At 41.6% G+C, this 24,703-nt stretch overlaps 1 protein-coding gene across 2 annotated transcripts in view; it reads left to right on the top strand.

Annotated features, from left to right (window-relative positions):
* LMLN (leishmanolysin like peptidase) overlaps nt 1-24,703 on the top strand; it is an 83,509-nt gene that overhangs the window by 33,893 nt on the left and 24,913 nt on the right. For both annotated transcript variants that reach the window (XM_080656649.1, XM_080656648.1), the window contains exons 11-16: nt 2,520-2,596; nt 6,620-6,730; nt 10,201-10,333; nt 13,021-13,180; nt 18,716-18,846; nt 22,475-22,685. In XM_080656649.1, the coding sequence (XP_080512775.1) occupies nt 2,520-2,596; nt 6,620-6,730; nt 10,201-10,333; nt 13,021-13,180; nt 18,716-18,846; nt 22,475-22,685 (823 nt within the window). The remainder of the gene's footprint in view (nt 1-2,519; nt 2,597-6,619; nt 6,731-10,200; nt 10,334-13,020; nt 13,181-18,715; nt 18,847-22,474; nt 22,686-24,703) is intronic.

The following is a 24,703-nucleotide window of genomic DNA, read 5'->3' as shown; positions in this document are numbered from 1 at the left end:
ATATCTATATCTATATCTATATCTATATCTATATCTATATTAGATGTGACACCAAAAGCATAAGCAACCAAAGAAAATAGATAACATGAACTTCATCAAAAATTAAAAACTTTTGTGCTTCAAAAGGCACTATCAATAAAGTGAAAAGACAACTCACAGAACAGGAGAAAATATTTACAAATCATCTGTCTGATAAAGGTCTATAATCCAGACTATATGAAGAACTCTTATAACTAAGCAATAAAGCATGGCTAACAGTGGTTGAGCCTTGACCTATGAACCAGGAGGTCATGGTTCATTTCCCAATCAGGTCACATGCCCAGGTTTCGGGCTCAATCCCCAGTGGGCGTGCAAGAGGCAGCCAATCAATGTTTCTATCTCTCCCTCTCCGTCTCCCTCTCTGAAATCAATAAGAATATTTAAATACTAGTGGCCCAGTGCATAAAATTCGTGAACATTAAAAGGGGATTAATAAGCCCTAACTGGTTTGGTTCAGTGGATAGAGTGTTGGCCTGTGGATTGAAGGGTCCCAGGTTCGATTCTGGTCAAGGGCATGTACCTTGGTTGTGGGCACATCCCCAGTAGAGGGTGTGCAGGAGGCAGCTGATCGATGTTTCTCTCTCATCGATGTTTCTAGCTCTCTATCCCTCTCCCTTCCTCTCTGTAAAAAATCAATAAAATATATTTAAATAAATAAATAAATAAATAAATAAAAAGGGATTAATTAGAGGAAATAATTTAATATTGCTATTTGCCTTTTCTCTATAGAAGTATCAGAAATGAAAGAAAATTAGTAAAATGTATATGAAAACCTTCCTCCTGTCAGAGTCTGGGGCTCACCACAGGACCCAGAGTCAAGTCCCCACCCACCCACATGCACCTCACAATTGCATGAGACCCAGACCCGACCGGCCCCTGCCCCCATTGGGCTAGATCCAGACCTGGCCAGTCCCACCCTTGTCAAGCCTCGCCGGGCAGGGGACGTAGCCTCAGGTCCCCTGACCTGGCGCCTGGATGGGGGTGCGTGGCCTGAGGTCCCCCAGCCCAGACCGGGGCGGGGGGCATGCCTTGAGGTCCCCCGTCAAGCCCCACCAGGTCGGGGACATGGCCTGAGATCCCCTGTCAAGCCCCGCTAGGTGGGGGGCATGGCCTGAGGTCCCCCATCAAGCCCTGCCAGGCAGGGGGGTGCAGCCTCAGGTCCCCCAGCCCAGCACTGGGAGGGGGTCACAGCCTTAGGTCCCCCATCAAGCCCCACTGGCAAGGGGGTGCAGCCTCAGGTCCCCTGGCCCAGCACCAGGACAGAAAGCGAACCTTGAGGTCCTCTGTCAAGCCCCATTGGGCGGGGAACTCGGCCTGAGGTCCTGTCAAGCCCTGCCGGGTGGGGGGCGCAGCCTGAGGTCCCCTGTCAAGCCCCACGGGGGCGGGGGAGGGTGTAGCCTTAGGTCCCTGCTGATTGCTCGTTAAGGCTCCTTATGGGAACTTGGCTTCAGCTGTGGGTGCAGCCATCTTTGTGATAGAGTGATGGTCAATTAGCATATTCCCTCTTTATTAGATAGGATTTTTTAAAAAAGAAGACAACCTAATTTAAAAATGGGTGAAGGATTTGAAAATTATGCTTACATGTATCATGACCCGAGTTTGTAAAACTGTGAAAAGAGTAAAATTAATGCTTGTACTGACTGTTCTTATCTAGATGACCACAAAGTAAGTGATGGAAACTTACTGGAAGTGACATACATTTCTCCTGTGGGAATTTCAGTTTATTTTCTTTAAGCAATTTTATCAAGTGATTCCCTTTAGAAAGCTGTAGATTGGCCAGAAATTAAAGCGTATTTACTTTTCAGTGTCCTTGACCTATTTTTTTAAAAGATGATATTAAAGTACTTGAGAAGACCATCTAGTGTTCAAATTAAAGACTGGAAGAATAGTCAGAGCTGCCCAAAGATAGAATACGCCTTCTTAAGAGGCAGTGAAGTCCTTATCGTTAGGTAACCTACTGGTATAAATTTTATGATATGAATTAAAACATTGGATAGATAGTAGACCTTGATGGTATTTTAGGTCCCTCATGCAAATCCTTTGATCCTGTGATACATGTTTTGCATATTAATGTGTATTTCTGTGATCACAAAGTTGAGGGTTATGAAAGCATTTTTGTGTAATTCAGGTAAGTATTATCTGGGCATCTGTCTCAACTACCCATTTTGCCTAGGTAGTTAATATTTTTACAGTATTTCTGTTTCAATGTATTTATCCTCATTTTCATCACAGAGTTCTAAATGCTGGCTCTCTACCATTCAAACAAAATTGGACACAATGTAGACATTTGAGGCAGAAAGTAGATTTTAAGCTTCAGTCTCGTCATTTTAAACAAGACTTACATATTTCACTATTTTAAGTGCATACTTCATGAGCCTCCCATACTTAAGACATTTTAAATATACATTAACGTAATCATGGAAATTATTGAGATTGCAAGGGGTCCAGTCCTCTAATGAAAATCTGTTGACGATTTTCAGAATGAAGCAATGACTGGTTCTCACACCCAGAACCGAGTCCTCTCTCGAATCACTCTGGCATTAATGGAGGACACTGGGTAAGACAGCTTTGAGATTATCATATGAATTGTTTATTAAAATGAAATGAATATTAAAATTAATATGATTAAGCTAAATCAACTAATCAGCTTAAAATACTGACATTTTGCATTGAAGTAAAATATTCTTAGAATTTTGTGCAGTTAAGTATCCATTACCTCTAACAACTCCATTTATTCATTCAATAAATATTTGAAGCCCTGGGATATAGTAAGGAATAGAACAAAATTCCTAGTATTACGGAATTTATCTTTCAATACATAGAGGCCATGCTAACATGAAGGAAAGACTAATTTAAAAATTTCTTTAAATTATAAGTGAAATTGGTGATATATAGATTCCTGGTTTTTAAAGCAGTGGAACTTCCTGGTAAAGAAGTAGAATACTGTTTTTAAATGACTCCAATGGGGGTCTTTTTCTTTATTGGCTCCTGGATCTTTAGAAAAGACATGTTGGTTTTGATAGCTTCCTTGGTTTCTGGTATGATAAAATGTACCAGGCTGATCAGCACATACTCCCTGGGCATTAGCCAATCTTACAAAGAGCGCTGGTTCCTTTTAATAGAGATAGCTTTAAGAAAACACAGCCTAGACCAGGGGTGGGCAAACTTTTTGACTCGAGGGCCACAATGGGTTCTTAAACTGGATCGGAGGGCCGGAACAAAAGCATGGATGGAGTGTTTGTGTGAACTAATATAAATTCAAAGTAAAGGAGCGGAGGGGAGAGCAAGAGAACCCTCCGCTCTTTCGGCTCCGCGGGCCGGATAGAACAGCCGAACAGGCCGGATCCGGCCCGCGGGCCGTAGTTTGCCCACGGCTGGCCTAGACACTGTGTTCATTGCTACTAGGTTATCATTGTTTCTCATACTTTACAGTGGACCAAGTTAGGGCATTCATATACTGTATTTGAAAAGGGGAAAAACCCCACAATGATGGATGTTTTTTAGTGCCAGTATAGCTCTTCCTCATTTATCCCCGAATAAGCAATAGCTAGCTGAAGTGGTCCTGCTGCTCTGCTTAACAACCTATTTATAGCCCTTTTATAAACAATGCTAGTATCTTGGATACCAGTTGGATACAGAAGCACTGTGGAGTGTGTGAGTCACTAATAAAAAATCATGGCAGTGGTGAATTTTAAAGCATTTTTCTTTTTTTCTGAGGCAACACAACAGCAACATGGGCTTTATGTTTCTAAATTTCTGGCAATATTTTAAAACTAGACATGGAGCCCAGCCAGTGTGGCTCAGTTGGTTGAGCATCGTCTTATGCACCAAGAGGTTGCTGGTTCCGGCTGGCATGGAGGTCACGGTTCGATTCCTGGTCAGGGTACATGCCCGGACTTTGGGCTTGATCCCCAGTAGGGGGCGTGCAGGGGGGCAGCCAAGCCATGTTTCTGTCTCATCTATGTTTCTATCTCTCTCCCTCTCCCTTTCTCTCTCTAAAATCAATTAACCAACAAAAGAAGTATAAATTGGTTGTTACAGAATAGTCATGAGGATGTAAAGTAGAGCATTATAATCAACTAGAGGCCCAGTGCACGAAATTCGTGCATGGGTAGGGTCTCTAGTCCTGGCCAGTGATCAGGGCTGATCAGGTTCCCCACCGCCCCGCCTCCTCCTTCCCTCGTCACCCATGCGGTTCCCCCACCTCTCCGTCTCCTCCTTCCCTCGCTACCCATGCACTGCCACTATGTGGTTCCCCCCACCTCCCTGCCTCCTCCTTCCCTTGCTCCCTCAGCCCCGCTGCCGCCACTGGTCACCCACCATGTTCTGCACTGCACATCATAGCAAGCGATTGAATTCCTGTTCTCCTGGCCAAACTCCCGAGGGGACACTTGGCATATTAGTTTTTTATATCCTATCTAATAAAAGGGTAATATGCAAATTGACTATCACTCCAACACACAAGATGGCCGCCACAAGATGGCCAGCAGGGGTGAGCAGTTGGGAGGGACCAAACCTGCAGGGGAGGGCAGTTGGGGGGGACCAGGCCACCAGGGAGGGCAGTTGGGGGTGACCAGGCGTACAGGGGAGGACAGTTAGGGGCAATTGGGCTGGCAGGGGAGCAGTTAGGCGTCAATCAGGCTGGCAGGGGAGTGGTTAGGGGGTGATCAGGCTGGCAGGCAGGCGAGCAGTTGGGAGCCAGCAATCCTGGATTGTGAGAGGGATGCCCGACTGCCCATTTAGGCCCGATCCCACCTAAACTGGCAGTCGCACATCCCTTGAGGGGTCCCAGATTGGAGAGGGTGCAGGCTGGGCTGAGGGACACACACCCCCTGTGCACGAATTTCGTGTACTGGGCCTCTAGTATATAGATAATATTCTAATAACTATGTATGGCCCTAAGCAGTTTGGCTCAGTGGATAGAGCGTCGGCCTGTAGACTGAAAGGTCCCAGGTTGGATTTTGGTCAAGGTCATATACCTTGGTTGTGGGCACATCCGCAGTAGGAGGTGTGCAGGAGGCAGCTGATGTTTCTCTCTCATCGATGTTTCTAACTCTCTATATCTCTCTCCCTTCCTCTCTGTAAAAAATCAATAAAATATATATTTTTTTAAATAAATAAATAACTATGTATGGTGTTAGATGGGTATGAGATTTATTGTGAGGATCAGTAAGTTATATAATGTCTAATCAGTATGGAGTGCACCTGACACTAATATAATATTGTATGTCAACTGTAATCTATATATATCTAATATATATAAAAGGCTAAGCGACCTGCCGAATGGCTGACCAGCCAGTAGGTATGATGTGCACTGACCACCAGGGGGCAGATGCTCAATGCAGGAGCAGCTGAATGACAGCAACTTTGCAGAATGCCCTCTCTCATTCCAGGACCCCTCAGGGGATGTCAGAGGTTTCGGCCAATCCCCGCAGGCCAGGCCAAGGGACCCCACCTGCCGGAGGGACCCCACTCACTCCGCAGACGCCCTTTGAGCCCCAGCGCCACCCCAGGTGCGGCCAGCCGGTGAGGGACTGCAGGAGGTCGGATCCAGGGCGTGTCTGGCCATCTCGCCCAGTCCTACCCCGCCGGCCACCTTCTAATTAATTTCCTTTCAATGTGCACAAATCTGTGCACTGGGCCTCTAGTTGAAAAATAAAAAAAGATTTTTTTCCCTTTTTTTTTATTAATCCTCACCAGAGGACATTTTCCCCATTGATTTTTAGGGAGAGTGGGAGAGAGGGAAAGACAGAGAGAAACATTGATGTGAGAGAAACACATCGATTGGTTGGCTCCTGCACAAGCCCAGACCTGGGCCTAGGCTGGGGAGGAGCCTGCAACCGAGGTTCGTGCCCTTGACCAGAATCAAACCCAGGACCTTCAGTCCACAGCCCAATGCTGTATCCGCTGAGCCAAACTGGCTAGGACCAAAAGAAAAAGATTTTTTCAAAAAAAAGAGAAATGCTGATAAAACTAGCTCATTGATTAAATTTGCCAGGAAACTAAATCAATGTGCTGTGTGGTTTTTTTTTCTGAAATGAGAACATTTTAAAAAGTATTAGGCATTATATTCATTTGTCTTATTTTAAAGCTGTAATATTTAGTCACAAGCAGGGTCTGTATGATAAAATAGCACAGATTCAAGGCCAGAGAAGCAAGAAACTAGGGCCAACTGAATCAGATTAGGTAAAAGCTAGCTACCTAACAATTCCACTGTTTCTTCCTCAGTTTACTTCTCTTTTTCTCTCATTCTCTGTTTCTTTGGCCCTCATTCCGCTGGTCTCACACCTGAACCAGTTTCTACTCTGTGACTTCTGTCATCTTTGGAAATTACAATGGAAACATGGTTTGTTAGTGTTTTTTCCAACTATGAACAGCCTCACCATAAAACTGAAGTTCCCCAGTCCTGCTCCGGAGACCCTTGCAGTAAGGGCTTTCTTAGTAATGCCTATCCGTGGGATGGCCACCAAAGTCCCTTTTGAGATCCTAGTTTTCTCATTGTTGAGATTTGTCATGGGTATGTTGGAATTGTTTTTTAAATGACAGCAATAAAAAGTGCTTTGTTTGAATTTTTCCACAGCTGGTATAAAGCTAATTATAGCATGGCTGAGAAGTTAGACTGGGGTCGAGGAATGGGCTGTGACTTTGTCAGGAAGAGCTGTAAATTCTGGATTGATCAGCAGAGAAAAAAGTAAGAATACTTTTCCTCACAATGTTTGATAACAATTTATTTCTAATTTTGTTCTTTATCTGGAGCCTAAAGTGTTGTTTTCAAAATATGGTCTGAATAGTTCATACTCAAAATGTGTAGAAAACCATTTATGGTGCTTGGTGATATAATAAATAGCTGCATATTGTTTTATTGTTTTATTTTTTTTTAAATATATTTTATTGATATTTTACAGAGAGGAAGGAAGAGGGATAGAGAGCTAGAAACATCGATGAGAGAGAAACATAGATCAGCTGCCTCCTGCACACCTCCCACTGGGGATGTGCCCGCAACCAAGGTACATGCCCCTGACCGGAATCGAACCCGGGACCCTTCAGTCCGCAGGCCGATGCTCTATCCACTGAGCCAAACCGGTTTCGGCTGCATATTGTTTTAAATCATAGACTTAAAGAATCTACAATGTGGGAGCTATTTCTGTTTAGCTTATAATTCATAAATACACATTGCAAAAATTTTACATACTCTATATTTCTTACTGTTTTCTTCAGAAAATGCACTCATAAACATAGATGTAACTATTGATTCAATATTAAAAAAACACAAAGGTATTTTTCAATAGAGTCCTCAAATCTGGATGCATATTATAATCACCTAGCAAGCTTTTTTAAAAATACAGTCTCCAATTTTGGGGGATACACACACACACGCGTGTTTATATTTTATATGTATGTGTGTATATATATATATATATATATATATATATATATATATTTTATAATTACAGATTCATATGCAGAGATTCTATGTACATTTCATCCAGTTTCCTTGATGAAATGTACAAAGCTATAGTACAACATCACAGCCAGGATATTGCCACTGATATAGTCAGATACAGAACATTTGGATCACCGAAAGGATCCCTCTTATTTCGCTTTTATAGTCATACTCAGTTCCCTCTCATGTCAGCCCCTCCTTAATTCCTGGAATCACTAATCTGTTCTCCATTTCTCTAATTTTGTCCTTTCAAGAATATTATATAAATGGAATTATATATAATGAATACAGTATTCACTATATACTGTATTCATATTAATGAATGAAAAAACATTTTAATGAATGAAAAAAATCCTTTGACTCTTCTCTACGTTTCTTTTACAGTTTTACTAGATGTTTGTCAGTTTTACCAATTTTTAAAATATATATATTTTTATTGATTTTAGAGAGGAACGGAGAAGGAGAGAGAGCTAGAAACATCAATGATGAGAGAGAATTATTGATCAGTTGCCTCCTGCACTGCAGGCTCCCTACTGGGGATTGAGCCTGCAACCAGGCATGTGTCCTTGACTGGGATTGAACCAGGGACCCTTCAGTCCACAGGCTGGCACTCTATCCACTGAGCCAAACTGGCTAGGGCAGTTTTACCAATTTTTTAAAAGAACCAACTTTTTGTTTTATTGATGTCTTCTGTTGTTTTTGTTTTCAAATCCATTGATTTCTGCTTTTATCTTATAGCTTTTCTTCTGCTTGTTTTTTATTTCTTCTTTCTCTGTATTGTTGATTATTAATTTGAGATGTTACATCTTTCTGATTTAGTGTTATAAATTTCCCTCTCAGCATTTCTTCAGCTATGTCCCACAAATTTCAATGTTTTATTTTTATTTCCATTCATGTCTTAGTCTGCTTGGGCTCCCATACAAAATACAGAGGAGGTGGCTTAATCAGCAGAAATTTATTTTCTCATGGTTCTGTAGGCTGAGAAATCTGAGATCAAGGTGCCTGCCAATTTTGTTCCTGGTGAGAGTTCTCTTTCTGGTTTGCAGACAGCTGCCTTCTCACTGTGTCCTCACATGACAGAGAGAGTGCACTCTGGTCTCTCTTCCTCTTCTTGTAAAGAAACCATTCCTATCAAATTGGGGCTCTACCCTTATGGCCTCATTTAACCATATTGCTTCCTAAAGACCCTTTCTCCAGTTATAGTCAGATTGGAGGTTAGTGCCTCTACAAACGAATTTTGGAGGACTCAGTTTAATCTGTAGCAATTAGTGCAATTTTTTTAAAAAAGTTTGCATTGAGCTCTGGCTGGTGTGGTTCAGTGGGTAGAGCATTAGCCTGCACACTAAAGGATCTTAGGTTCAATTCCCAGTCAAGGGCATCTACCTGGATTGCAGGTTCGATCCCTGGCCTGTCAGGGCATGTGTGGGAGGCAACCAATCAATGTGTCCCCCTTGCATCGATGTTTCTCTTTCTGTCTCCCTCTCCCTCCACCTATCCTTCCTGCCCCCCAGTTTCCAACCTATCTCCCCCCTTCTCTCCCTCCTTTCCACTCTCAGTGGAAAAAGTATCCTTGGAAGAGGAGAGGATTAACAAATTAAATAATTAAACATTAAATAAATTACTTTCTCTCCAAGATTAGATTTAACAGACAACAGAACAAGTTGTAACAATTAGGAATATTGACACAATTTTCATTTTATGCAGAAAAACAAGATTGGATTGTGAATATTGTTTTTGTTTTTGTGTGTATGTGTGTTCTTTTTTATTTATTTATTTTAATATATTTTATTGATTTTTACAGATAGGAAGGGAGAGGAATAGAAAGTTAGAAACATCGATGAGAGAAACATCGATCAGCTGCCTCCTGCACACCCGCTACTGGGGATGTGCCCGCAACCAAGGTACATGCCCTTGACTGGAATCGAACCTGGGACCCTTCAGTCCGCAGGCCGACGCTCTATCCACTGAGCCAAACCAGCTAGAGCTGTGTGTACATTTTTAAACCTCATCCAAGGAATGAGGATATTTTTTCCATTGAGTTTTTAGAGAGAGTGGAAGGGACGGGGGAGGGAGGAAGGGAAAGAGAGAAAGAGAAACAGCCATGTGTTAGAGGCATATTGATTAGTTGACTCCCAACAGGAGCTAGGATTGAACCTGCAACTGAGGTACATGCCCTTGACTGGGAATTGAACCTGTGACCCTCCCATCTGAGGGCCGGCCAGGGCGTGAATGTTTTTAATTTAACAAGTTGTCAAATAGGATTTTTTGAACTAGATTGTAGCATAGAAAATATTTAATTAACTCTTTGTAGCTGCAGGACAAAGGGGACATCATCTCCATTTGTTTCTGAGACTCCATTTGTTAATTATGAAGATGTGTATTTTTGACAAGCTCTGGAATTTCATTATTTGTCATATAAAATGCAAATCAGGTCTTTAAAACTCCATTTTACTGACAAAAATGGAGAGAGATAAATAGGATTTTATTTAATAACAGTGAAATAATGTTATAATGCATCTAGCTTTAATCTTTCACATCTACATTACGCGTTCCTTCTACCCTTTGAAAAATAAGTTTATAACTCGATTTAGCAATTAATTTTAAGCTATTAAAACATATTGAAATTATAGTGGAAAAGATAAGCTTATAATGGAAAAGAACAGATGTGTACTATTTTCTTTACAGTTTTATACTGTGGTTTTTATCTTTATGTGCAGGAGGCAGATGCTGAGCCCTTACTGTGACACCCTCAGGAGTAATCCCTTGCAGTTAACTTGCAGACAGGACCAGAGAGCAGTTGCAGTGTGTAATTTGCAGAAGTTTCCAAAACCTTTGCCTCAAGAATACCAGGTAACACTTGTTTGGGGCACAGTTTTAAGAATCACCTTTTTAAAAAAAAGTTTCTATTTTGAATTAGAAGAGTAAAGTCTCTTAACTGTTTCAATTTATAAGGCCTCATTTGTTTTCTGTAAGTCAGATAAAACTGAGGAATTCCTCCATTTATTTATAACTAATGTGATAATAGATAGTAATTAATATCTAGTAATTCCTTGTAGGAATAGTAAGAGGCATTTAGAATATTTATTTTGCTCTAAATATTTCTAAATTGTATGTTTTTTTTCTTTTTTTTTAATATATTTTATTGATATTTTACAGAGAGGAAGAGAGAGGGATAGAGAGCTAGAAACATCGATGAGAGAGAAACATCGATCAGCTGCCTCCTGCACACCTCCCACTGGGGATGTGCCCGCAACCAAGGTACATGCCCTTGACCGGAATCAAACCCGGGACCCTTCAGTCTGCAGGCCGACGCTCTATCCACTGAGCCAAACCGGTTTCGGCTGTTTTTTTTTCTTTATAGTTGTTTCCAAAGTCTTCATCTTTAATTTCCTCTAATTTACACACCACAAAACCCCACAAGATTCTTTAAAGAAAATAACCCAGGTACTCTAAGCCAATTAATTAGAAGGCTTGGGAGTTTTGATTTAGAGAAGGTTTGACTCAAGGGATGTAAAAGGTGAAGAAAATGGCCCCACATGATGTTCAGTCTGAATCTCTGATTTGACCTTTTAAGTGGTATGTTGCCATGGCTATCTCTAAAAAGCCTCAACTCAGCCTGTCATTTTCAAAGCACATGTTAGTCAGAAATTATATCACAAAAGCTAATTTTAAATGATTGCTGCTAAAGTTTGAGCTTCCTACATATGTTTATGACCTTTCTGAGTGTTTCAGACACCATATGATGGTAACTGTATTTCTAGGTCCTATATAATTAAAGGCTAATATGCAAATTGTCCCCTCAACCGGGAGTTCAACCAGGGGGTGGGACCAGCCCACCAACCACCCTCGGCCCCTCCCCTGAGCTGGCCCTGCCCCCGATTGGCCCCCCGCCCCCTGATCGGGGCAGGCTGGCCAAATCCCACCCATGAATGAATTCGTGCACTGGGCCTCTAGTAGTATTATAATTCAATTAGAGGCCCGGTGCACAAAATTTGTGCACTCGGGGGGCACCCCCAACCCAGCCTGCGCCCTCTCGTAGTCCAGGAGCGGCCTGCACCCTCTCAGAGTCCGGGAGCCCTCGGGGGATGTTCGACTGCCCCAGAGGCAGGAGAGGCTCCCGCCACCACCACTGCACTCACCAGCTATGAGCCCAGCTTCTGGGTAAGCGGCGCTCCCCCTGTGAGAACACACTGACCACCAGGGGGCAGCTCCTGCATTGAGCATCTGTCCCCTGGTGGTCAGTGAGTGTCATAGAGACTGGTCATTTCGCCATTCAGTCGATTTGCATATTAGGCTTTTATTATATAGGATGAGTTGGTGTAAAATGTGAAATCTTTAAGATTTATCTGGTACCTTGTTCCTTTGGTGTTCAAAGTATTATCCTGTCTAAAAAAGAGGGAATATGCTAATTGACCCTCACATTGTCGCAAAGATGGCGGTGCCCACAGCCAATAAGGAGGGAATATGCTAATTGACTGCCCCGCCCTCAAAGATGTCTGCGCCCACAGACACAAGATGGTGGCACCCAGTCCCCTTAACCCTGCAGGGGCGGCAGGCGTGCAGCAAGCCTGGGCCCGCCCACCTCCGGAGTCCCCCAGTCCTCTCAGCCCCCCAGCCGTCCAGGGCCAGCCCAAGGTGCAGGCAAGCCTCAGATGGTGGCTGTCCAGCCACCCAGGGCCAGCCCAAGGCACAGGCAAGCCTTGGATGGTGGCTGCCCAGCCGACGCCCGAGGTGCAGGCAAGCCTCAGATGTCGGCTGCCCCGCCGCCCAGGGTTGGCCCAAGGTGCAGGCAAGCCTTGGATGGTGGCTGCCTAGCCGCCCAGGGACGGCTGAGGCTCAGGTAACCAGGGCCGGCTGAGGCTTGCACTGCCAGCAGTGGCAGCAGCAGAGTTGTGATGGGGCGTCTCCTTCCCCTGATCACCGGGTCGCCTCCCGCCCCTGAGGGCTCCTGGACTGTGAGAGAGGGCAGGCCGGGCTGAGGGACCCTCCCTCCAGTGCTTGAATTTTCATGCACCAGGCATCTAGTATGTATATATGTGATCTCTTTCATTTTCTCACAATTTTATTTTTTCAAGAATGTCAAAACAGCATATAAATTAAGTGTTCTAAAGACATTTGATGTACAGTATATTTAAAATCTTAATTCTATGTAGTTTTTTGTGTTTTGTCAACTCTTGAAAGTCTTCCGATTCATTCTTTAAAAACACATCAAATTTGTTATCTAATAAGAAACTTAACCAGTTTACTTACCTTACTTATTTCTAAAACTAAATAGCTTTGACATACCCCTGAGTGGTATGTTAATATCTTTGTGTTACACTGTACATCAAGCATGTCAAACTCGTGGCCCGTGGGCCATGTGCCTCATTTATTTGGCCTGTGTTAGCCTTTGAGTTTGACATGCTTGCTGTACATGAGGAAAACTACATTAATATCTTCTTTGTGTTATACAGCATTAGAGGGTTGCTATAAATTGACTGTGGACTTTGGTTATACAGAATATTTCTTTTTCTGTCTTCCTAATACTCTCTTTGTAGTACTTTGATGAACTCAGTGGAATACCTGCAGAAGATTTGCCCCATTATGGTGGTTCAGTAGAAATTGCTGACTACTGCCCTTTCAGTCAGGAATTCAGTTGGCATATAAGTGGTGAATATCAGCGCAGCTCAGATTGTAGAATATTGGAAAATCAACCAGGTTAGTAGTCTAGTGAAATGAAATGTTATATATATATTACAATTATATATCAGCAATGTAAAATAGTGGTTAAGAGCACAGACTCTGGAATTTGTATTGTGGTTCACTGCTATTCATCTGTTGTAAATAATCTAACTTCTCTGTGCCTCAGCATCTTCATCTGTAGAAAGGGAATAATAATACCTATCTAATAGAGGACTGGTGAGAATTAAATGACTTAATGTAGTAAGAGCTTAGAACCATCACACATAGAAAGGATTTTTAGCTATTAGATTTGTACATGTATATACACACTGCTTTTTAGTAATACCTTACATCTGCATGACACTTTCATTTACAAAACACTTTTATTTTTATATTTAATTTTATTCTTCTAAAAACCTGATGAGAGACATAGAGAAGATATTATTGAATTTCACAGATTAATAAAAAGACACTAAGTGATCCAGTTACTTAGTGCAGGTTCCTCCAATGGAGAGCTCTTTTTAGCTAATCACATTGAATAACCTATTTTTTCAACTCCTGAGCAGTGTGCATTTTATGTAATTTAGAAGAACATTCCATTCTTCAGATATCAGAATAACATTATTATCCCATAGCTAGTAAGATGTTGTCATACTACTTATTCTTTCTTTTTTTTTTTTTTTAAATATATTTTATTGATATTTCACAGAGAGGAAGGGAGAGGGATAGAGAGCTAGAAACATCGATGAGAGAGAAACATCGATCAGCTGCCTCCTGCACACCCTCCACTGAGGATGTGCCCGCAACCAAGGTACATGCCCTTGACCGGAATCGAACCCGGGACCTTCCAGTCCGCAGGCTGACGCTCTATCCACTGAGCCAAACCGGTTTCGGCTACTTATTCTTTCTTAATACATATAAATGAACATGTCTTCAAAGGGATAAACAGTATGGCAATTGGATATTCAACAATAATAGTTACAGCTCATACTATACACCTCTATAAATAAAGTGTTCTCACATCTGATATGTTAATAAGTACCAATAAATAGTTTTTGTTTCTGTGGTCATCAAAATTATTTTTTAAATATATTTTTATTGATTTCAGAGAGGAAAGGAGAGGAAGAGAGAGATAGAAATATCAGTGATGAGAGGGAATCATTGATTGGCTGCCTCCTGCACGTTGGACTGAGCCCGCAATTGAGGCATGTGCCCTTGACCAGAATTGAACCTGGGACCCTTCAGTCCACAGGCCAACACTCTGTCCAGTGAGCCAAACTGGTTAGGGCTTCATCAAAATTTTTAACCTGGTCCTTTTTCCCCCCTTTATTTCACACTTCATTACAAACTAAGTCATTTAAATTTTGAATTTCCATAATGTTTTATTTTTAAACCTAGCAGATTTAACTGGGTTTGTAGTTTTGTGTTTTTTTTATCACTCACCTAATTAATAAATATCTAAAGATTTATGATACAACTACTCTGCAGTTCCATATAAAGCAAAAGAAATGCACAGATCTATCAGTCATGGGTTTGCTAAAAATACATTATCACATTTTATTGTTTTATAGGTGGAGTTGGCAAACATTTATTGTAAAGAACAAGATAGTAAATATTTTAGGTGTTGTGGGTCATAGTATCTGTTGCAGCTGCTCAACACTGCTGTTGTAGTGTGAAAGCAGTCATAATCCATAAATGAATGAGTGTGGATGTGTTGGCTAAAACTTTATTTATATAAACAGGTAACCCTCGGGATTTGGCCTGAGAATTGTAGCTTGCTCATGCTCCTTTTTTTTTTTTTTTTTACCATTGTTCACTGTCTTTTTTAAGGATTTTGAAATACTCTGAAAATAAAAGAAATACAGAGTTCTATTTTACATTTTCTTTCTTCATTTATATAATTAAGATTTTTCAAAACTGACATAAAATAAAATACCTTTAAAAAATTTTTTATTGATTGATTTTAGAGAGAAAAAGAGAAACATCGATTTGTTATTCCACTTATGCATTCACTGGTTGATTCTTGTATGTACCTTGACGGGGATCAAACTTACAGCATTAACATATCAGGACAGCACTCTAACTAACTGAGCTATCCCCGAGCCAGGGCAATACTTAACTTTTTATCATATATACTAGAGACCCGGTGCATGAAATTTGTGCATGGGGGCGTGTGTCCCTCAGCCCAGCCTGCACCCTCTCCAATCTGGGACCCCTTGAGGGATGTCCGACTGCCCGATTAGGCCCGATCCTACCCAATCCTAGTAGGATCGGGCCTAAACAGGCAGCCGGACATCCCTCTCACAATCCAGGACTTCTGGCTCCCAACTGCTCACCTGCCTGCCTTTCTGATTGCCCCTAACCACTTCTGCCTGCCAGCCTGATCACCCCCTAACCACTCCCCTGCCAGCCTGATTGATGCCTAACTGCTCCCCTGCCAGCCTGATTGTCCCCAACTTCCCTCCTCTACCGGCCTGGTCACCCCTAACTGCCCTCCCCTGCAGGCTTGATTGCCCCCAACTGCCTTCCCTTGCAGGCCTGGTCCCTCCCAACTACCCTCCCCTGCTGGCCTGATTGCTCACAACTGCCCTCCCTTGCAGGCCTGATCCCTCCCAACTGCCCTCCCCTGCTGGCCATCTTGTGTCCACATGGGAGCAGTCATCTTGTGTGTTGGAGTGACAGTCAATTTGCATATTACTCTTTTATTATACACACACACACACACACACACATATACATATACACACACACATATACTAGAAGCCAGGTGCATGAAATTCATGCACCGGAGAGGGGCAGTCCCTCAGCCCAGCCTGCGCCCTCTCACAATCCGGGACTGCTTGGGGTATGTCCGACTGCTGGTTTAGAGGTTAGAAAGAAACCTTGTGAGAGAAAAAAACAAAACAGAGGCCACTCCAGTGAGGGTGGGTTCTGAGGAGCTAGGGTTAACTTTCTGCATGAAGATTTGCCAGGCCAGGGAAGAGGGGAGAAAGGAGAGAGAAAGAGAGAGAGAGAGAGAGAGAGAAAGAGAGAGAGAGAGAGAGAGATACACCCCTCCCAAAGACTCCAGATTATTTTGTTCTAAAGCACAAAACTTTGCTTTCCTCATGTTTATCACATGTCTAAACACAAACCATCGTGTACTTCAAGCAACATGTATTAGGGAAGGAGAATGCAGCCTTAACGCAAAGGGTGGGGGTGTCAGAAGTGAGTAACTCCTCTCATCCCCCCAGCTGAAGCTCCTCGGGGGCCTGCCTCTGCAAATCCACATTTATCTCTTGGTACTTGGGAGGTTAGGGAGCACAGCATTATCCTGGGAGGGGAAGATCACAGGGACTGCACCCATGGTACTCGCCCCAAGTTTCATTTCCTCACCTCATTACTGATCCAGTTAATGAGGTTGGAGGTCTACAGCTGGATGTCTCCAGGCGGAGAGCACGCTGGGGGCCGGGTGGTCCAGCTCCAAGGCCCCTGTGTCCATGCCCACCCCCGCCAGCATCCCGCCTGCAGGCAGCGGCTCAGGGTGTTCCACCCCACTGTGTGCCAGACTTAATCCAACTGGGTGTGGGGAGAGATTGGGGGCTCTACAGCTAGTGCCTTTGAATTGTGCACCGCTGGGGGGGAAAGAAAAGCCTCCCCAGTAAGAGGTTTTTCAAAACCTTTCAGGGACTGGCCTTCCTTCCCCCAGCCCCCGACTGCTGGCAGCCGGCCCCATCTCCTGCCCACACCCACCTTGGCCTGGTGCCGCTCACATCTGCCGCCACCCACCCCCGGTTCCCCATTCCCCATCAGGCGATCAGCGCCTGCCGGCTTGGGGGAGGGACCAGGAGTTTGGCTGGCAGGCCCCGATCAGGCAATTAGGAGGGACCGGGAGGTTAGCTGGCCGGGCCTTCCTTTCCCCAGCTCCCGGCTGCCAGCAGCCGTCCCTGTCCCCCACCTGCACCTGCCTTGGCCTGGCGCCACCCAAGTCCACCACCACCCACCCCCAGTTCCCTGTTCCCATCAGGCAGTCGGTGCCTGCTGGTCAGGGCGAAGGTCTGGGAGGTTAGCCAGCAGGTCCCAACCAGGCGATCGGGGTGGTCAGTGCGCATCATAGCAACCAGTCGTTCTGGTCATTCGGTCATTCTACTGTAACAGTCGCTTAGGCTTTTATATATAGATATAGATATACATACACACATCTATACTAATAAAAGGGTAATATGCTAATTATACCAGATAGACCGGATGTCTTCCAGACGTTCTTCTTGACAAAGCCGGAGGTGCAGCCGGCCTACAAATTGCCTGCAGCCCCTTGCCCCGCCAGCCCCGCCCCCCTGATCCAGGGCCCCCTTCAGGGCAGTCCAGCCAGCCCCCACCCATTCACCAGGCCTCTATCCTATATAATAAAAGGGTAATATGCAAATTGACCCTAACGGCAGAATGACTGCTGGACCAGTCACTATGAGGCACACTGACCACCTCTTGGTCCCTTTCCCCGGCCAGCAGGCTCCGATCGCCTGATGGCCACCTGTGGTGGGGGCGGGGCTGGTGAGTGGGCAGGAACAACCGACCTCTTGTTCCCTTACCCTGGCCGTCAGGCACTGATCACCTGATGGCAAATGGGGAACCGGGGGTGGATGGCGGCGGAGGGGTGGGGCCGGCTGTGGGCAGCTGGGGAAGATGGCCCTGATCACAGGCCAGGCCTAGGGACCGTACCTGCACACGAATTTTGTGCACTGGGCCTCTAGTATACATATATTTATATACATAATTTCAGAGAGGAAGGGAGAGAGAGAGAGAGATAGAAACAGCAATGATGAGAGAGAATCATTGATCAGCTGCCTCTTGCATGCCCCCTGCTGGAGATTGAACTTGTAACCTGGGCATGTGCCCTGACTGGGAATTGAACCATGATCTCTGGGTTCATAGGTCAACACTTAACCACTGAGCCACAATGGCAGGGCAATATTTATCTTTACAATATTTTTAAATGGGCTAATTGAACTCTCTGCTTTCAAAAGATGAAACTAACTTGTATTAAGTATAAAGAGAGCAAAATATTGCTTGTGTTTAAGAGATTCATCCTTTGCCCATTAGCTATTTAGAGATCATTGAGTCCACTCTGCACGTTTGTGTTTAGTCTGAGACTAGATCAGCATGGTATTTACGAACTTCCAGGGGATGACAATACAAGTTGAAAATACAAAAAGAGTTTTGCAAAAGTTGAAAGACCCCCCAAAAGCTTTCATTATATAAATAGTTGCCTTCATCCTATTTTGTGTCATTTGGGAAGTGACTGCTATTTAAGCCACTAATAAAGGTGATTCTCTGCCATTTCCTCTGTATATTTAACTTAAATACTTTAGGTCCAGTTTTATCACTTGTTTCTGGGATAATAATTTTCTCCCAGTAGTTTCTGTATTGAGAACCTAGTTTGAAGCCCTCTTTCTCTTGATATTTTAAATTGAAAATTTCCATTAAGCATGTTTGTTTTTAAAATAACCATTAGTCATAAGGATGGAATACTTCAATTTCTTGTTCTTTGAGCCAACGATCAGTTTTTAAGGAAATTTTTCTCTTTTTCTTCAGACCTTTTTAAAAACTATGGTGCTGAAAAGTATGGACCTCATTCAGTTTGTCTAATTCAGAAATCAGCATTTGTCATGGAAAAGTGTGAAAGGAAGCTGAGTTACCCAGACTGGGGGAGTGGATGTTATCAGGTAAACTAAATGATTGTTAATAATTATACCAAATATTACATAACTTTTATCTCATTATTTGATTATTATATTTTAAAATACATTTTATCTTTTTATCATTTACTGATTAATATTTTAACTTATGTTTATGTAAATATTAGTTTGCTTGTGTTTTGTGAAAATATTGTCTTTTTTTAGAGAAATTGCCTTTCTCTGTTTAATATATATATTAAATATATATATATATATAATTGCTATATATTAACAAGTTTTATAATAATTTTACTTCTGGCCATATATCTTAAGGAAATAATGGAAAGTAGATAATTCTTTCTTGAATAGCTATTACTTTGAATGGAAAAAATTTACAATTTTATTTTGTAAGATCTGAGGAAAGTATAGATTTAAGAATTAATAAATCAACTACTAATTAATTATAGTTTTTTTTCTCCTTTGAAAATAGAAATCCAAAGGGAGCAAATTACTATTTTCTTAAGTATCTTATTTGCATGTCTGATATTAAATGAGTGCATTACCATACTAAAAACTTATTGAGTCACATGCATTCTGTAACTTAGGAGCAGATCTTAAGGAATATTCCCTATCCTACTAATGGATGTCAAGGAGGAGAGTAAATCAGAATACATTATACTATTTCAGCTGCAAGAGCTGAACGAACTTCTGTAGCTGGAAATTTAAATATTATTTTTAAAGTTTCTTATAAAATTAACCATTTTGGAGTAACAGCTTTATTGAGATATAGTTTACATACCATACTTGTCATATAAAATTATCTTTGAAATTTTATAAAAGGTCATTAAAAATAAAGACTTTCTAACTATAATCTGATAACTATAATCCAGTATCTATTTTCTGATAAATTCCACTAAAGATTTATGTATTGACTAGAGGCCCAGTGCACAAATTCATGCTTGGGTGGGGTCCCTTTGCCTGGCCGGTGATCGGAGCCAATGGGGGCTGGGCAGCTGGGGAAAGGACCACTGGAGGTTGGCTGGCCATGGGAAGTTGGCTATGGGAGCACACTGACCACCAGGGGGCAGCTCTGGTGGTCAGTGTGCATCATAGCTACCGGCCGGTTGTCGGTCGCTTAGGCTTTTATATATATATAGATTACATACATAGTTTTGACCTATTGTAACCATAATGCATAATTTTGTTTTACTTCCTTCACTTAATACTTTTTATGCAGAGCAAAAGACCCTTTCTAAGTTTTTCCAGTAATAATACTTATTATTCTTTATAGCTGTAGAACATTGCATCATCATAATTTGAGAAGTCACTTCCTTGTTATATTTTGTATGTAAAAATGCTTTTGTAAGTATACTTGCATATTTTACCTTTTTAAAAATTTATTTATTGAAATAAATTCCTATAAGTGAGAATATTAGGTTAAAGGAATAAAGCTAGAACAATGACAACTATAATAGAAAGATGACCCTTTCAGGCTGTTTTAATGATTTAGCAACACCACAAAGGGATTATGCAGATTTGAAATACCATCCATAAAGATTGAATGTACTGCTTGGCTTCCCTGTACCTAGTATTGTCAATTAAGTTTGCTAATTTAATACTAACACCATTTATGTGGGAAATTGTGTATGATTTCCAAATATTTCACTTATGGATTAACTTGTTGTTTTCCTTATTTAGACAAAAATTGTAAGAACGGTACAAAAAATTTTTTAAGTATAAATTGCTGAATGGTGCCCATTCAGTCCCAAATATTTTAATGTGTACTTCTTATGAACAAGGATATCTTCTACATAACTACAATACTACCAAAAACTCCGGAAATTAACATTGATACATCTAATTCTTCAACCCCATTCAAGTTTTGTCAATTGGCCCAATAATGTCCTTGTAGCAGTAGGAACTGTACTAATCTCACCTGTTGCGTAGTTGTCATGACTCTGTTCTTCAATCTGGAAGAGTTCCTCATCTTTTCTTGACTTTCATAACCTTACATTTTTAAAGATTACAAGCCAGTTCTAGACAAGATGTCTGGTGTTTCATTAAATTTAGGTAATGGGTTTGGGGTTGTAATATAACAGAAGTGATGCTCGTGTTCTACTGACAAGTTATTCTTTTTCTGTTTTAATTAATTACCTTTGTAATTAATAAGTATTGGGGGGAAGGTACTATGTCAATAACAATTTCTTATCATACTTTCATTTTATTTATGTATTTATATCAGTTTTGTCTCATGGATTCCATTTTACTCAATGAGTATTACCATTACTATCTTTACTTATTTTGATATTCAAGTTGCTCCAGCTTTGGCCAGAGGGAGCCCCTTCAGGTTGGTCCCTGTGTTCTTTAGCCTGTCCACATCTTTCTTTTAATATTTCCTGGCTTTCTGGCCCAAGATATTCTGGGTCCATATTTACTTTCTTTGCCCCCACCTAGAATTAACCATTTCTCCAAGGAGCTCTAGTTTATTTCAGTAGAGTATGGTATTTAGAAACGAAGATCTAGTTGCTAGGTGAACTGTTCATTGCTATTGAAATATAGCTGCTCTCCAGGCCCTCTTGGTAAACAGAGCTAGGAAATATGTGTTATCTAATTTTTATATATACTACCTATACATGTGTAAATATATAACCATGAGTTTGCATCAGTATCTTTGATTCCAGTCTAATACCAAAGGATTCATTCTGGTTTTCTCCCTTTCTATATTTGTAACTCCTTTCTCTGACAGCAAGAAATATGGCTTTCATTGTCCTCAATATGTTGTCCTATTTCATCTGTCCACACCCCTTTCACCTTCTCCCACCCCCCTGTGTGGTTGCCCTCCTCACCCACTCGGACTCTGACACAACCCACCAGGTCACAATATCTCTCCCTCACTGACCCAAATCCTATGCACATCTTTAGGATAAAAAATATATATATATATCCCTCCCTTCTCCTCAATCAAAGCTGCTAGAGGGCAGGCATTGTGTTGTGAAGTTCTTTGGTATCCTTTTCAGTACTAAACATGATAATCAAGTCTCACTTAAAAGGTGATTACATTGTACAATAGCTATGGTGGTACTTATTAGATGTGGATCATTGAGTGACAGGCTATGTTGTTTGTTTTCTCAAAGGATTTTATAACTTAAATTTCCAAATGAGTATTTACACTTAATTGATGATGGAGTTATTTTTAAAATGACTACTCCATTGTTGAAATACATTTTTTGGAACTCCTTTTTTGAAATTGCCTTTAGTTTAATAGCCATTTAAAAAAATCAATTTTAGTACTTTGCATAACACCTATGTTAACCTAGTGTTAACCAGTTTAGTTAACTACCTTTACCAGACTCAGTTCTGGGCAGCTTGTGGGTAATTCCAAAAATTTCATCTACCTGTAGAGTAAAAATTTGCTACTAACATTTTCAGAAACATGCATTTACTTTGAAAATAGTTCCAGGAGAGAAGTTTTAGAAATATTTAAAGTGAAGTAGCATAATTGAAATTAACATGAAGTCTTTTTAGAAAACAACTTTGAAGAAGAAATGATCATTTGAAATTTTCATATCCCAAATTATATTTTATAGCCAGTATTTTTAGCAAATTCTAACCTTTTCCTGCAGATGAAGGAGGCCAGTATACTTACGGATCTGATTTTTTTCCTCTCTGTTTGAAGGTTTCTTGTTCTCCACAAGGTTTAAAGGTTTGGGTCCAGAATACTTCGTATTTGTGTAGTCGAGCCGGGCAGGTCCTCTTCGTTAGTATTCATATGAACGGCTGGATTCACGATGGAAACCTGCTCTGCCCATCATGTTGGGACTTCTGTGAACTCTGTCCTCCAGAAACAGATCCTCCAGCTGCTAACCTGACCCGAGCTCTACCCCTGGGTGAGTATCTCTATGGTTGGAGTGAAGACAGAGACTTTTCTTATCAGATGTTGAAAATTCCCTTCAAGGAAGCTCTAAAACGGGTTGAGCATCTTCTCTTCTAATTTCAGTTTTATTGGAAAATCTCCTTCCCACCACTGAATTTTTTTTTCCTGGCAGGAGCAATATCTATCAATAGAGTTATTTCAAAAGTAAATAGAGCTAGGAAATATGTCTCAAATATGTCTCAAATAGAGTCTCATTGACTCCATTATTTTGTTTTGTTTTAATATGTTTTTATTGATTTTAGGGAGAGAGGAAGGAAGAGGGAGAGAGAGATAGAAACATCAATGAGAGAGAAATATCGATAGGCTGCCTCTTGCATGTCCCCTACTGGGGATTGAGTCTGCAACCCAGGCATGTGCTCTGACTGGGAATCAAAATGGTGACATCTCGGTCCATGGGACAACGCTCAATACACAGAGCCACACCAGCCGGGCAATTCCATTGTTGAAATACATTTTTGGAACTCCTCTTTTTAAATTGCCTTTAGAAATAGCTTAATAACCATCTAAGAAAACCAAATTTAGTAATTTTCCTCACACCTATGTTAACCAGTCAGCTACCTTTACCAAACTCAGTTATTAGCAATAGATTCCCTCTCACTCATAGTACCTCAGTTTTGAATGCACAGATTACATCCCAGTCAGCCACTGACCTGTTTCAGCACAGGAGCCTGTCCCCCCAGCACTTCATATTCAGAGGGCACTGCAGCCTCCCAGATCTAGCTTAATGGTCTTAAGCGTATGTTGCCCTAAATTCTTTGTTGAGGACCTAAACTCCTGCACAAGGTCACAGGAGCTACACTAACACGTATTAAGTGCCACTGCCACTTTAGTAAGAGCTTTCTGTGGTAGTGTGGAGCCAGCCTGTCCCTGTATTTTGGAAATGTTTTCAGGTTGTAATGATGTAAAACATAGATAAGTTTTAGTTCTGTCAGTTCAGTGCCAGAGAGAACCCTTTGTGCCAGACAAGGTCAATGGAATCAAAAACAATTTCCAAAGTCAAAATATTGAGTCCTCAGTTTTACATTCTTCATGTTGAAACCCCCCCCCCTTTTTTTTTATGAATACTACGAAATTCCTTAAATCAGACCAACATTCACTAGCCAAAACCACATTGCCATGACAATCCCCTACGTTCCTTTATCTCTGCATCTTGATTCCTTACTCCTACTGGTCGTCAGGCCACCTTTCACTCCTTCCTGACATCACTAAATCACATCAAATTATGATTTAACCCTAACCCAGCCAGTTTCTTTGTGATGTTTCCAGTCAGTCCAGCCCACATCCCTGTTCATGGAGCAGCACTGACAGCTTTGATGTACTACATGTGACCCTGGATGGCTATCTCAGGGCTGCTAAGTTAACTTTTTCTGTACAGTACTCCAGTGAGTCAGCTGAGTTTTCTGCAGTTATAATAGCAATTATACAATGAGTTGTTTGAAATGATACAAGATCTTTGGTCCCTTTGATGTGGTATGTAGTATATGTAGTGTTAAATACTCTTAACATTTACTTTCATGTAAGTTAGTAGGATAACTTACCTTTATTGTTATTATTAAATTACTTTGGCTGCTAGTTCATAAAGAGAGAGTTACTCCAGCTGGTTCAGGGGTGAAAATCTTAGGAGTATAGTGAAGGTAGGCCAGGGCAGAGGGCTATGAAATGATTAGTTCCTGTCCTTGGAGCATGACAGAGACAAATGAATCTGTGGAAAGGAGGTGGGGAGTAGAGATTGCAAACCACCTAAACCCTCCACGTCCACCAACCTGCACCTTAGACTCTACTTCTACTTATCCTGGCTCCCTCTTTATCAGTTACCCTTCTAAAATTGTGGTGCTATGATGTGATTTCTTTTTCCCTGTTAACCAGTTCAGTGAGGAAACATACTCAAAAAAGCATTGTAGCCAAAACCGGTTTGGCTCAGTGGAAAGAGCATCAGCCTGCGGACTGAAAGGTCCCGGGTTCGATTCCGGT

This window comes from Plecotus auritus, assembly GCF_963455305.1.
Source record: "Plecotus auritus genome assembly, chromosome: 2".
NCBI classification, from domain to species: Eukaryota; Metazoa; Chordata; class Mammalia; order Chiroptera; family Vespertilionidae; genus Plecotus; species Plecotus auritus.
The sequence above is the reverse complement of the archived record's forward strand: the minus strand, read 5'-3'. Positions and strand labels throughout refer to the sequence as shown.